This window comes from Seriola dumerili, unplaced genomic scaffold (assembly GCF_002260705.1).
Source record: "Seriola dumerili isolate Sdu_G_001 unplaced genomic scaffold, Sdu_1.0 BDQW01000121.1, whole genome shotgun sequence".
Taxonomy (NCBI): Eukaryota; Metazoa; Chordata; class Actinopteri; order Carangiformes; family Carangidae; genus Seriola; species Seriola dumerili.
The window spans coordinates 127,633-141,047 of NW_019174376.1; the positions used below are offsets into that span (position 1 = coordinate 127,633).

General features: G+C 41.2%; 1 protein-coding gene across 1 annotated transcript; it reads right to left on the reverse strand.

Annotated features, from left to right (window-relative positions):
- Positions 1–291: 291 nt before the first annotated feature.
- Positions 292–13,173, reverse strand: prdm2 (PR/SET domain 2). Its single transcript, XM_022748312.1, has 7 exons — positions 13,089–13,173; positions 11,511–11,614; positions 10,996–11,148; positions 10,091–10,217; positions 7,381–7,485; positions 2,702–7,269; positions 292–2,059 (listed from the first exon to the last, which is right to left on the reverse strand). Exons 1-7 carry the CDS (start codon positions 13,150–13,152, stop codon positions 2,042–2,044), a joined length of 5,139 nt encoding a protein of 1,712 aa, XP_022604033.1. The 5' UTR covers positions 13,153–13,173; the 3' UTR covers positions 292–2,041.
- Between the last annotated feature and the right edge of the window lie 242 nt (positions 13,174–13,415).

Genomic DNA, 13,415 nt, shown 5'->3' on the forward strand with positions numbered 1-13,415 from the left:
ATTCTGCAAGGAGTCAGATGCACTTATGAGAAAAATTAATCTCATTCTCTCTCTAGTTTTACATGACCAGTAAACTATGATTAGGGGCACATTCATGAACTTGAAAACTCCATTACGAAAAAAGGATACAAATCTAACGGGTGAAAACGGTCTTCAAGCGTTAAATTGGATCAATATTAAAGGACAATTTCCGCCCATTGACTGTCTATACTATCTGTTTATACTCACATCTTGCAGAGCTGGGTATAACTGGGAACCCTGTAAGCAAAAACAATAAAAGCTTTACACAAATTGAAAAACTTTTTTGTTTTTTATTATGTCAATTACAGTAATGTCTTACTTGAGGTCATTCGGGATTTTTGTCTTTGTTCATCCTTAAATACATAATCTTGATGCTGAAAGGCAAAACATGAAATTTTCTCGTGGAAATATAAATTAGCTTCAAATCATATTGTTCAATTTATTTTCCCATAACATGCTACAAGCGTTTAAGCACTGCCTGTGTGTGTGTCTCTGTGGTACAAGGAATATGGTCAAGACTGAAGAAGTGGGGTCAGCACTGGAGAGACTATAAAACTAAAAATAAAAAGCTTTTCATTGGCAGGGACTTAGCAACGTTTTCATCATGTACAGTCTGACCAAATATATCGACTCACTGAAACAAAGATGACATTGTCCTCGGAAGAAAAATCATTCAATTACATTACTGCGGCATTGCTCTTGTAAGAAAATCGACACATGAAGCAACTTTTCACAAGTCCACTTCGAACGGATAAAATAAAAAAAAATAATGAAGCATTCAACTTTTCTTCTAGGATCTGAGTCATTATCATGCATTTTGGCCATAGAAACTGGTTCATGTGTCATTTTCATTTATCAAATTGCTTAATGGAGACAACCAATTTAGTGATTTGCTGATAGAAACGCTGTAAAAGTAGTATTTGAGACTAGATGAATGATTTGCACCAATTTGGTGCAAATTACCAGTGTCTGCAGAGTGCAACAGACCTGAATACATACCATTATTCACTGTTTAATTGAGTCAATCTTACTGATCCAGCTAGAAATTTTGGCAGTTTGTTTTAAAGTGCTGTCAGAACACTGGGCTGTATGAGTGATATTAAAAATTCTTTTCAAGGTCAACATTATTTTAAGGAGTTTACACATAATTCCCATCATTTTACAATTGGAATTACTTGCTAATGTCAGATAAACAAAACAAAAAACAGAGAAAGCAAGTAAAAACATGAGACATACTTGAGATTTAGACCAAAGGAATAGCTGTCAGGCCACACATCCAACCATAACCATTCACATACTTACCACACACATATACAGTGTTCCTGAGGACCAATTGTTGCAGTAAACAACTGCCATTTTCATTTTTGTTTCCCAAACAAAAAAAAAAAACATACACCAATAACATATATTCTACAATATAATGACTACAGAAATTTAAATCAAACATACATACTTTGCAAATCATGTATAAACTGAAGTAGGTGCCCATTGGGAGACATGGAAATTGGCTTAATCTAGTTCATACTCTATTCAGCACATGCATTAAGAGACTCTGGAAACATCCAAAAATCTAAACAACCAAAGGGGGAAAATAAGGAACGAAAGAATAAACAAGTGTCCCTAACCCTAACTGATACGTGATTGCCATTTGCAATATATCAGCTTTCCAAAATAACGGAGCCCTAATGTTACTGTTTTGGGTCAAGTAATGACACATAGTGTATATATTAACTCAATGTCATTTACAGTTTCTTATTTCTTTTTTTTCTTTTTTTTTTTTTTGCAAGGCTGGCTAAAATCGAGGCTCAGTTCAGTTCACAAGATAGATGGAAGATAAAGAGAGTTCCCTCCTTAAATCCAGCAAAGGCAGCTGAGACAAGCAAACTTCACTTGTTTTGAGTGAAGAAGCCCACCACAAAAGGTCGACCTCAGGTGCTGTCAGTGCCTTGATTAGTCCAGAGCGTTGCCTGAGAAGGTGAGCACCATATTCCCAGGAAAAGTTCAACAAAGTCCAAATGGCTCACTTCATCAGCACCTCCTGTAACACAAAGGACAAACACAGATGAACAATACAGAACTGTAATGATCACTTGATCAAATAAGTAAGTGACTGAGAGAAAATTAATTGGCAACAACTGGATCATTTTTGATTAATCAATTAATTTATTAATGGTTTAAGTGAAAAAGATTTTGAACAGAAATGACACATATTTTCTACTTTTCATATCTGAGTTTTGGACTGTTGCTTGGATGAAACAAGACATTTTAATCCCATCACCTCAGGCTCCAGTCGATTGTGATGAGAATTTTTTGTTGTTTTCTGATGTTTTATAAACCTAATGATTAATCAAAAAAATATTGGCAGCAAAATTGACAATAAAATGAAAATAACTCTAGAATATCACAGCGAAAAAAATCTGATAATATATCAGCCAAATTCAGTTCTTTGAATTGGTGCTGCCCTGTGAAAACCAGGCATCTTCAAAATGTAAAGTTTCATGAGCCAAGTAAAACAGCCTTGTTTTACAGGTATGTTTTTAATTGTTTACTGAAAACCTGAACAGTTTTGAAGAAACATGGTTTTTATTGGACAATGATAAGCAACATGTCCCTAAAATTTGGTTGTTACACTTGTGACCAATATATGCTAGTGAAGATGAGAAAATGGTCTCTATCTCACCTGAGTCTCTCTTGGCTCTTGAATTGGTGGTTCCTCAGTTTTAACCTCAGCAGAAGGAGCTGCACTGGCCATTTGTAAGCTCCTGGTGACCGGACCACCAACTCTCTCCCTTGTTCGCAGGGAGAACCGCTCCTCTTTCTTCAGCTGTGGTGGTGGTGATTTGGCCTCTGCTAATCTCTTGGGTGCTGCCTCCTTACCCATACGCTGCATTCTCATGGCTGGCCGTTGCTGTGCAGTGTCACTGGGAGTGTCCGGGGATGACAGGGTGGGAGGTAGAGACTGAACTTGGCTCTTCTTAGTTTTTTTGCTAGCAGAAACTGGGGTTGGGAACGAAGCAGGCCTCTTTAGTCGGCCAAGAGTAGCAGCGTATTTTCCTTTGCTTGCCTGGGAGGGTTCAGGGTCTGCTGCACCAGAGCTACGAGCTCGAGTCTTTCCCAGGGGTTTAGGCTCCAACTCTGTCTGCTGTATTTCACAGTCTGAAGCTTTCTTCCGAAGGTTTACGTTTTTATCTACCACAGACACTGCCTCTTTTTTCACCTCTGCTAGACCTTTTTTGCCCTTTTTCACAACAGGCTTCTTAGGACAGCTGACTGCCATATGTTTACTGAGACTTGCAGGATAAGTAAACTCCCGGCTGCAGTGGGGGCAGACATTAGAGGGCTGCTCTTCTTCAACTTTAACGGTAGCCTTCTTTGCAGTAGTGGCGGCTTTATTTCTATGTGAAATTGCCCTCTGGACCAGCTGGTTTTTCTTCTTACTGAGGGCACTCATTCTTGTTTTACCAGTATCCTGATTAAAGTTAAGTCTCTTTGGCTGACCCATTCTACGGAAAGCACTCTGGCCTGCAGTGGCTGCTGTGGGTGACACGACTCCATTCGGGCTCTTCACTATCTGCTTGAGGGGGATGGGGTTTTTCTTGGGAGTGTAACGCTTCTTATCACTAGCATTGGCACAGGCCAAAATGTGCTTGTGCAGTTCAGGCATGTTGTCAAAGCTGTTGCCACACTTGGTGCAGCGAATGGCAGTGCTGAAAGTTTGTGGTATGTTGTGGGTGGTGAAGTTAGTAGCCGAGGCCACAGAGCCAGCATGGGAACGGCTATGATAAGGGAAAGGGGGTGGTTTATAACTGGGGTAGTGTTGATTAATGCCGAGGCGAACATCAGGGCCTTTAGGCTTTCCTCCTTCTGAGGCCATGATCTTTATTGTAGTGTATAACTCCTCATTGGGGTCCTCTGCTCCATCCTCTGCATGATTTCCATTAACATCAGGTTCTTCTTTTGCTAAATCAGAGTCATTGTGCTGAGCAGGGTCATCAGTCATCTCTGGTGCTGGTGTTGAGGGACTGCTTTCCTCTTTGGCTCTGGATGGATCTGTGTAGTTTTGTGGCCTGAGCTTGCCGCTCTCTACAGTAGTATTTGAACATGTCTCATTTGGATGTAGATCCTTTTGGTGCTGCTGGAGGTTACAGAGAAAGGCAAACTCTTTGGAACAAACGGAGCACACAAAGATCCTGCCCACTCCGTGTAGTGTTGTCCGGTGAGCCAGCAGGGCGGGCGCGTCACCAAATAGCTGCACACAGAATTCACACTTGAAGGGCCAGTCTGCAGCGTGATCTATGATATGTCCACTGAGCTCTTTGATGGAGTTGAATGGCTCCTCACAGACATTACACACAAAAGTCTTGCAGTATGTTGAGTCAACTTCCTCTACCGCAGAGGATTTATCAGACGGTTTATCAAGAGTAGCAGGCTGAGGTGAAGTGTCAACACCATCCTGAGGCGCATGATTCATAACTGACAACTTGTCTATGCAGTGCTGAGGCTCTTCTTTTATCTTAATCTGATGGAGGGATTGTGGAACGGGTGGTGGGGATGGATTATGTGATGCAGGAGGAGGAGATGGGGAACAAGATGAGGATTCTGGTTGGGGTGGGAGAGCAGCAAAGTCAGATTTCAAAGATTTCTCGGTTTTTGAGTCAAGGTCTTGGTTCAATTTTCCATTTAGCAGACTGTTGCAAGTCGTGGTCACAGAAACATCTTCTGTAGCGTGCTGATCTACTGATGCAGGCTCAGGAGAGCTTGGTGTTGAACAATTAAGGGGGTCTTTAAGAGTGCTGGAGGAGTCCATCGGCTCAGAGGTGTGGTCCTCTTCCTCATCTTTGTTTTCATCAGCTGACAAAATCTCCTCGGAGTCTGACGGGGGTTTGTGTTCATCTGATCTTGGAGACATTTTTGGCGAGAGGACAGGAAGAGGTCTCAGTGCAGATGAGTCAGAAGGCTGAGAGAGAGGAGAGCTAGGCATAGCCAGTGGTGACGGTATGGTAGGTAGTACAGGGGGAGGCGGTGTCGGGGATGTCACACTAGAGGTACCGGGTGAAGACGGGTTCATGGTGACAGGGGTCAAAGAGGGCGGAGAGGGGTGGGCAGACTCTGATGCAACATTTGGAGAGCGAGAATGGAAAAGACTTAGATTTGCTAAGACTGAGGGGCCCTCCTCTCCTGGCAAAGTTAGACCTACATACTCATTCATTAGCACTTTTTCAAGCATGCTGGTGTTAGGCTTTCTCTTTTTAATTAAAGGCTGTGGCGCTGGACTTCCCTTTGATTCAGGCTCGTTGGTGCTCTTACGATGCAAGCTTAAATCAAGAGCTGAATCCCCGGCCACCTTGTTCAAGCTGTCACTTTTCCTGCTGACAGAGTTTGACAGATCCAAGGGCTGTTGATTACAGGAATTTCCTCCGCTACTAGAAGAAGTTTGGCTATGCATATTATTTCCAGAAGGGCTCAGGGTATCCCCATCATCTTTATCCAGTAGGCTCCCAGGAGGTGATGCGCTATGGCTTTCCACCTTTGGCACCTTAAGGGTGTATGAGCTTGCCACCTCAGCTTTACAGCTCTCCGTTTTACAAGTAGGACTGAGCTGTGGAGACGATGGGGGAGAACCAGTTCTTCTTTTAAACCTGCCTGAAGCCCCTTGCAGCGGTGTGACTGACAGCGGGGAGGCCAGTCTATGGCTTTCTGTTATCAGTGTAATGGTGGATTTCTGAATATCTTGTGTCTGAAGGAGCTGTTTGAGTTTAGGTGAGAGATAAACAGTTTTCTCTCTTTGAAACGCTGATGAATCTGTGGCTTGTTGGAACAGTCCTCCCACTAGCAAGTTAGATGAAGAGGAAGTAGAAGATGATGAAGACGACGAAGAGGCTGTGAAAGATGCTGATTCTGTCTCCACTTTAAGGCTGGGAACAAATGGGGGTGTAGATGTCCTCCTCTTTGCTGCTGACTGACCGATGTTGGAGACTTGCTTTGCAGCACTAGTTCTCCCCTCCACCTTGAGTGCTTGACCGATCTGATTCGGGCTGATTATGACCGTGTCCAGACCAAACAAAGCTGCAGATCTTGAGTCCACCTCTATCACCTCACAGCTGCTCACTGAACTGCTGGACACAATTTTGCCATCAATATAGAAGCTCAAGTTCTCAGAGATGTTTTTGGATATGTCAACTGCGTAATCGTCTCTGTCGGCCTCATCTTCTGTGTCCGCACTGGGCACATAGACGGGTGGAGGGCTGGTGCTGGGGGACTCATCAGGTTGCTGCTGTTGCTGTGCTGATGCCTCTTGAAGCAGCATTCCTTTCCTGCGAACTCCCTTGGGTAACAAGTGCCGTTCATGTATTCTGCGTTGGTGTCGCCGCATGTTGGTATGTGTGCCAAAAGCTTTACTGCAATACTTGCAAGGATGGAGTTCCTTTGACTCCCCATTTTCATCCAATATAAAGGGACGGTCAGCATGGGGCCCCAACTCCTTTCTCTGCATCTCAGAGTTGTGCAGAGCTCCACCAGTAAACTGGGACCCTATTGCTATATACTGACTAGTTGGGCTGGTGCAGTCAGGACTTGAGCCGTCAGTCTGCACCATGGGACCGAGTAAACTGGCAGTTCCAGCCAGAGAGCCAGGCCTTTTCTTAGGCCCACTCTCATGCCTTCTTTCATGCCGGCGCCGCCCCACCTGTGAGCCAAAGGACTTATTGCAGTACCGGCACTTAAACAGTTGTGTTTGCTGGTTGGTGATGGCATGAATGTGTATATGACGCTCCAGACCCTGTCTGGTGGAGAAGTGACGTTCACAGTGCTGACAGGGATATGACTCTCCATGAGGATCACTTTCAAGGTCACCATCAGGGTCAGGGTCAAGGTCAAGATCAGGATCGGGTTCGACCTCTGTTTCTTGCCCTCTAAATGAGGAAGACTGTAATTTTAGCTCCGAATCCTTATGGCTTTCTTCACCACAAGTCAGCGACGGCCCAGGCTGCTTATTTTGGATGGAATTAGCTGCAGGTGAATGCTGAGCAGTTTGCTGCTGTACCTCAATTGGATCCATCAAATCATCTGCATCCTCCTCCTCTTCATCTTCTTCTTCCTCCTCCTCTTCCTCTCCATTTCCCCTGTCCATTAATCCCGGTGATATATATTGTACATCTTTATGGTCAGTGCTTCCCATGGGATGTGTTTCCTCGAGTTCCTGCGAGGTCCCTAAGGCTGTTGGCCTCTCATCTTCCTCCTCCTTCAGACCTGTTAAATAATCATGAATAGCAATTTGTGCTACTTAAGACATGTTCAATTGAAGAGTGCTCGAAAACACATTAAATTACACTGATTAATCATGACAGTAAATCAACTTACCTTCTTCCCCATCCCACATCTCCTTGACAGTAGGTTTGGTTCCACTTGTTTTCTTGAATCCACCCAAACCAGACTGTCTGGCTCTCTCCAGCAGCTTTCTTCTGGCTGTCAGTACAAACACACACATCACTTTGTATCAGGCGTGATGAAAAAAAAGTCACTTTATCATGTTAATAATATGATAAATATCCATTTATAAAATACAATTTCTCCTAAAATAACCGGAGAGTGGTTAAAAATACATTACTGGTCAAATAGCAGGGTTTGATGTCATGTCATGTCATGTCATTTCATGTCAAACTAATTCTAGTGATCAAATAACCTTTAATCAGGTAACAGGGCACACTTGCTCCTGGAAAAATAATTCTGTAGAGATAAAAAGTTTTCACCATGACCTAAAAAAGGATCAACAAGATTTGTAAGATAATTAATAGGCCCATGAAACCTATGGTCAATAAGATGATTAATTCAATTTTACTTTTTCACCTCATGTGCTCAGTTTACTACAGCAAATTAGTAAAAAGGGCATTAAGAAAACTTACAAGTTACTGCTTTAAAATTCCAATTGAAATGTATGAACTAACCTTGCGGAATATCCTTAAGCAGCAGCACATATTATTCATAGTTATGCACTGCATGCATCAGTAATTTAAATAAGACAACTGATACATAAGATAATTTGAGTCCCAGGCAATTGCTAACATGACACTAGTTTGAATTTTCTAAGCCTTGTCTAACTCAAGAGGCTTCCCTGGCACGTCCCCATCATAGGAGTGTGTCAACAAGGTCACCTGACCTGGCCTACAAAGCCTAATTCATACCAGAGAAACAAATGCTGCAGGTCAGTCATCTGACCAGCATGGTCAGAGGCATTCTGCTAAATCTACAGCAGCAGCATAACTAGGCAAACATTTTTAATAATCTTACTGCACTGGCATTTCATAGCCCTAGCCTTTTCTGTCATTATCTTTTTTTATATCCAGCACTCACTGAGCCAACACCTACACCAACTCTGACATAGATTGCTTAGGTAACATGCAGGATGTTTGATATTAAAATGAAACTAACAGGCTAGGCTGGCTAACTTCATCCAGGTTGACTATGCAGTACAGTAACTACGTGCCTGCCAGAAGCCACTACACTGCGGTACAGAGATGATGTCCTAGAGGCTACTGTCTGTAGGGTTAGACAGAAAATGAAATGGCTTCTTCTCACAAGAAATAACACAAAGCTCATTTATCAACAACCCTGTAAAATTAAGGACATACAACTTCAGGTGCTGCAGCTTTCAAATTTTGTTTTCTACCTCATTTCACTGACATTTGAGGAGTTATAAGGACGGATGTGACTTTCTGTATGTTGCCTACATTTAAGTGTTGATGTAATTACAGCTTAATAGTCAGAGTCTGTAAATGGCATTTACAAACATCTGAATGACATAATAACTACACAGGGGCTATTTTATTCTTGGTGGTATTACATTTTCAACAGGATTTATCATGATCAGGATCATGCATTACAGCACATGACACAATGCCCCTTAACCCCCAAGATGAATACGTGAAGCCAGAACTATATCAAAATCAGACCACAATAGATAAGAACACACATATATATATATGTATATATATTGAATCACTTTACCCGTTTCTTCTTGGTCCTGCATTGAATTAACCACATAATCTAATTGTTTTTTATGGAAACACTATGTCCACATCATATGGACAAATATAATGCGTTTATTACAAAATAAAGAGCTCAGATGATAGTACATTCATCACTTTATCAGAGGTATGTGTTAGTTTATTATTGCTTTATTCAAAAATCTATTAAAAGGTTAACTAAATGACGTTTCTGTGGTGTTATTTTTAGGTTTTGATGTCTGAAGTCGCGAAATGTTAATGCTCAATCAAACCAGTCCGTTACACCTGAACGACCAGTTACAATTTGTAACAGAGTGTTAACCATCTTTCCACCGTAGTAATTTAATATATCTTTTATAATAATTTACTCCAGACAGTTTGCCATCTGTTCCTGTACACGGAGATGTCCGTGTGTTCAGACTTAGCCGTTTAGCCTCATGCTAGCATGCAACACCAAGTCTGACAACTCGATGAACTGGTTATTCTGGACCCAAATCGACGTGAAGGGTAATTTTAAACACTCTCCACAATATATAACAACTATATTGTAGGTTGTTATCCAATACTTAGACTTTAATTAGCCTACAGTTGAATAAGGCAGCCAGCTAGTTAGCTACCCTGCTAGGCCATCATCAAGTAGACAGGCTCGCAGATGGATGGCTTTCATGCTTTAGGAACTCAAGGAAGGTCACATCCTCGACAACGTCAGGACCCACAGGAGGAGGAAAAGCTGCTAAAAAGTTGCCCAGATGCTCTTATAACTGCTGCACAGGATATTTAACGGCAAACGAATTGGCTCACTGGTCGTTATTTGGAGCTGAATCGGCTCGCAGCGACGAGTTTTAGGTCGGGTATGAAAGTGGAGAGAAGCCCCACACATCGCAACCGTTAACGTTAGCTTCCACTAGCCTTCCTTCATTTGTAGCTAGCTAGCTCGCCAGACACAACTTCGACTGGGCTGCAAAGAAAATCAACTCGTGGCTGACTTCGCGTGGCATGTGTGCACCGCACAGGTCCAAGGATAAAACCGAGCACAAATGTCATCATGGATAAGAGTAAGGCCTCACCTCGCTTCGCTCTGGGTGAATTTTTCCTGCTCAGACTGCTGGCTCTTTCTTCCTCCAGTGCAGCTGTTATCTCAGGGTTGTCTTTCACTGTGTACCACACCAGCAACTCCTCTCCCGGCCCGATAGGCTGCAACAATGAGAGATGAGGTCGGCCACCAATCACAGCCCGGCAAGGGGGATATTTGGGCCACTGTGCATCTAATCTGTCTAGTGGGTGTATGGAATTTGACAGTGTTTTTTATCATAGTCTGCTGCAGTATATTCTCTAATGGTGCAAACTTTGGATAGTATGTTGAATGTATTACATCCACTGTAACAGGGATGTAGTTACCGTGACTCAGTTAAACCAGTTCTTAGATTTGCATAATTAACAATGGCTGTTAGATTTCAAGTCACACTTCACTGTTAGTCATTTCGAAATGATGCATGTATGAGAATCTTATTCAAGTACAACAAGTTAGGTATTGTCAGAAAAATGTATTTAAACTATCAAAATAAAAATACTGTTTCTGCAGAAAAATGATCTGAGAGTGATTTATTGTTATGATACTTACATTATTATACTGATGCATCAGTGCAGCTTTCTGCTGTAGCTGGTCAAGATGGTTCTAGCTATTTAATATAGGCTACCATTAGGAAGTTTACTCTATAAAAATGAATTGTATTTCGTAAGCTCATCACATTCTGAAGTACTAGAGTAGAATCATAGATACTAAATTGATTTTTTATTAATACTTAGAAATACTGATATAATCTGATGTAATTGTGGTTCTCATATCATAACAATGTTGCAATCCAAGCCAGAAGACTTTTTCACTCATCTACTTATTCATATATCCATATTTCTGTGCATGTACCACTGGATGTGTGACCTGTCAGGCTTTATGAATGTATGTTTAGCTTACCCTTAAAACTTTGTAGTAAATGGCTCTGTTGATCTCCAATGGAAAAAGATTCTGCTCTTCACTGGAGCGTGCCCAGTTCACATATCGCAGCCAGTTCCCCTTCATGGGGTCTGTGGCATCAACACACATCCAGCCTCGCGCTGGGAAATAATCCTACAGGACATAGGTACAAAGAGGATGTTGTAAAAAAAAAACAAAAAAAAAAAACATGTGTATGCATATATACATCTATTTAGAAAATCTGAAAAGGAGCACTCAATTGGGTCACCCCTGTTGAAGTGGAAGCTGAAAAATTTGTCACAGTGTGCCACAACACACTGTTGTGCCTTGAAAACTCCAGATGATTGCGTTCACTTATTGTATGGTTTTAAGAGCTGACACAGTTTTATAGCTTCAGTACAAACTCTTTACTGATAGAGAATGTAGTTGGGCTCGTTTCAGCTATGCAGTGACTACCACAAAGAAGGAGGTGAGTGTTTTAGAGAAAGGAGCCAACAGAGCAGCCTGTAACGTACCTCCCACATGTAAACATTACTGGTCACCTGGGACCTTTTTTTCTTCTCTCCAACAAATGGCCCGAACCTCTTGCCCTTAGGAATGACCCGAGTGGCCCAGACACCTGAAAATAAAAATGAGGAAAAACATCACATACCTTTCAGATTTTATATTTTCCTCACTAAATGTGATGAAATTTGTATCCGCTTATGTACAGTTAGTGGGAACATTTAAAGAGTGGTGCCTGAAGAAATATATTTTGTGCTGTGACTTGTTACAGAAACTATATGACTACTTTGAATTCATAGGTTGAAAGATTCTTGATGAATTTGAATTATCACATTTATGATATTATCATGGAGGCATCAGTCAAGAGTAACCTCGATCTGCCAGTGTGCTTCACCGGAACATCTTGTTGGACAGCTTCAGAAACCCCCTCCCCCTGAAACCTTTGTGATGTCGGATTTTTTTGGGGGGGGTGAGGGGGTTGTTCCCAAAACAGACAATCCAAAATTCACAACAACTTCATGTTGTAATTGAGCAGCTTTGTGAACCAGCTGTGCTCTCCTTTTCCACTCCTGATAGAACTAGTTCTTTCACTTTAACTTTTCATTTGAACAACACTATGAATGTCTTCTAGGAGAGACTGTCTGACAACGTGGTTCTGACACACATCCTCGAGGATCCTGAGACTCAAGGAATGGCGTGATGATGTATAAAATAAACCTTGATGTAATAATTACAGATTGTTCAAGACTGATTCAAGACCATACCTCTGTGTATACAACAACTTGTCTAAATCTTAATATTTACAACACTGTGTGATAAGACGGAGTATTTTGTTTGACAGGGGGTCAAGGTTACAAGTATCATTATTTTAGTTTTTCCTAATTAAATGATTAATGGATTAAATCAATGATGCAATAGGATTAGTAAAAGCCCTGCTAAATTTGAAAAATTACTCCAAAAAGTTCAGAGTTAAATGATTTTTCTAAGTTTACTAAAATATCACTGGCTACTTTTAAACAGCAACTCACAATCGATTGTTTGTTTATTTGTATGTTTATTTATTAGTTCTGTCTTATCATTTTCTTCTTTATTGTATTTGCCCCAAGTTTGATGTCAATATCTAGGCAAAAAGTCTACTTCAATATTTTATCTTTCATTTTCTTATTCACACATACACTCAGTGTCCACTTTATAAGGTACACCCGTACAGCCTAATTAGAAACACCTCTCAATATAACATAGTCCAGTATAAACCCACCTTTAACTATGACTTCAATAATAAACATAATGTTTACACATTTCCGACTATGTTACCAAAAACTGAACATGACTGACATTCAGATTTCCCTCCTGTTGAAAATATTCAACCTCAAAATTGTTAAAATAAATTTAAAAAAAAAAAAAAATCAACTTAAGCTCTTCAGTTTTTCCATATTGCTTGGTCTCACTGTGGTCCAGCATTTCAGGTTGCAGACAGTCAGTTTCAGAGATGTATAACTCATGAATTGCATATGGAAATCAGCATGTAAGCTGTTAAAAAGATGCTGTTGCAGTTCTCTGAACAGAGCGGACACACTTTTTTTACTCACCGATGCGGCTTTGATTTATAGCAGAAGGTCTGAGGCTCAAACTGTCAGGCAAACCCTTCCACATGTGGGCTGGAATTTCATCCAGAGTTTCCACTGTCCCTCCAGTGATAGCCATGACCTACAATACATGAGAGATAGCAGATTTCATTTGTTATCAAGAGGTATCACTGTGAAAATGTCAAATACAATTATCTATGACATGTTTAAAAAAACAAAAACTGCATCTTTAAATTTATCTTCAGTTTTAAAGATGAGACTTTACCTGTTCAGGTGGGTTTCCACAAGACAGCAGGCACAGAGTCTCAGTGCAGTGTTATCACGTGGACT

What these genes read in the sequence shown, in the direction of transcription:
- prdm2 (XM_022748312.1), bottom strand. Translation starts at nt 13,152, where the DNA reads ATGTGGAAGGGTTTGCCTGACAGTTTGAGCCTCAGACCTTCTGCTATA. An exon ending in TTTACTACAAAGTTTTAAGG is followed by an intron (nt 10,218 to 10,995) that starts GTAAGCTAAACA and finishes TCATTGTTGCAG; the next exon opens with CCTATCGGGCCGGGAGAGGA. An exon ending in TTCACCCAGAGCGAAGCGAG is followed by an intron (nt 7,486 to 10,090) that starts GTGAGGCCTTAC and finishes TTGTACTGACAG; the next exon opens with CCAGAAGAAAGCTGCTGGAG.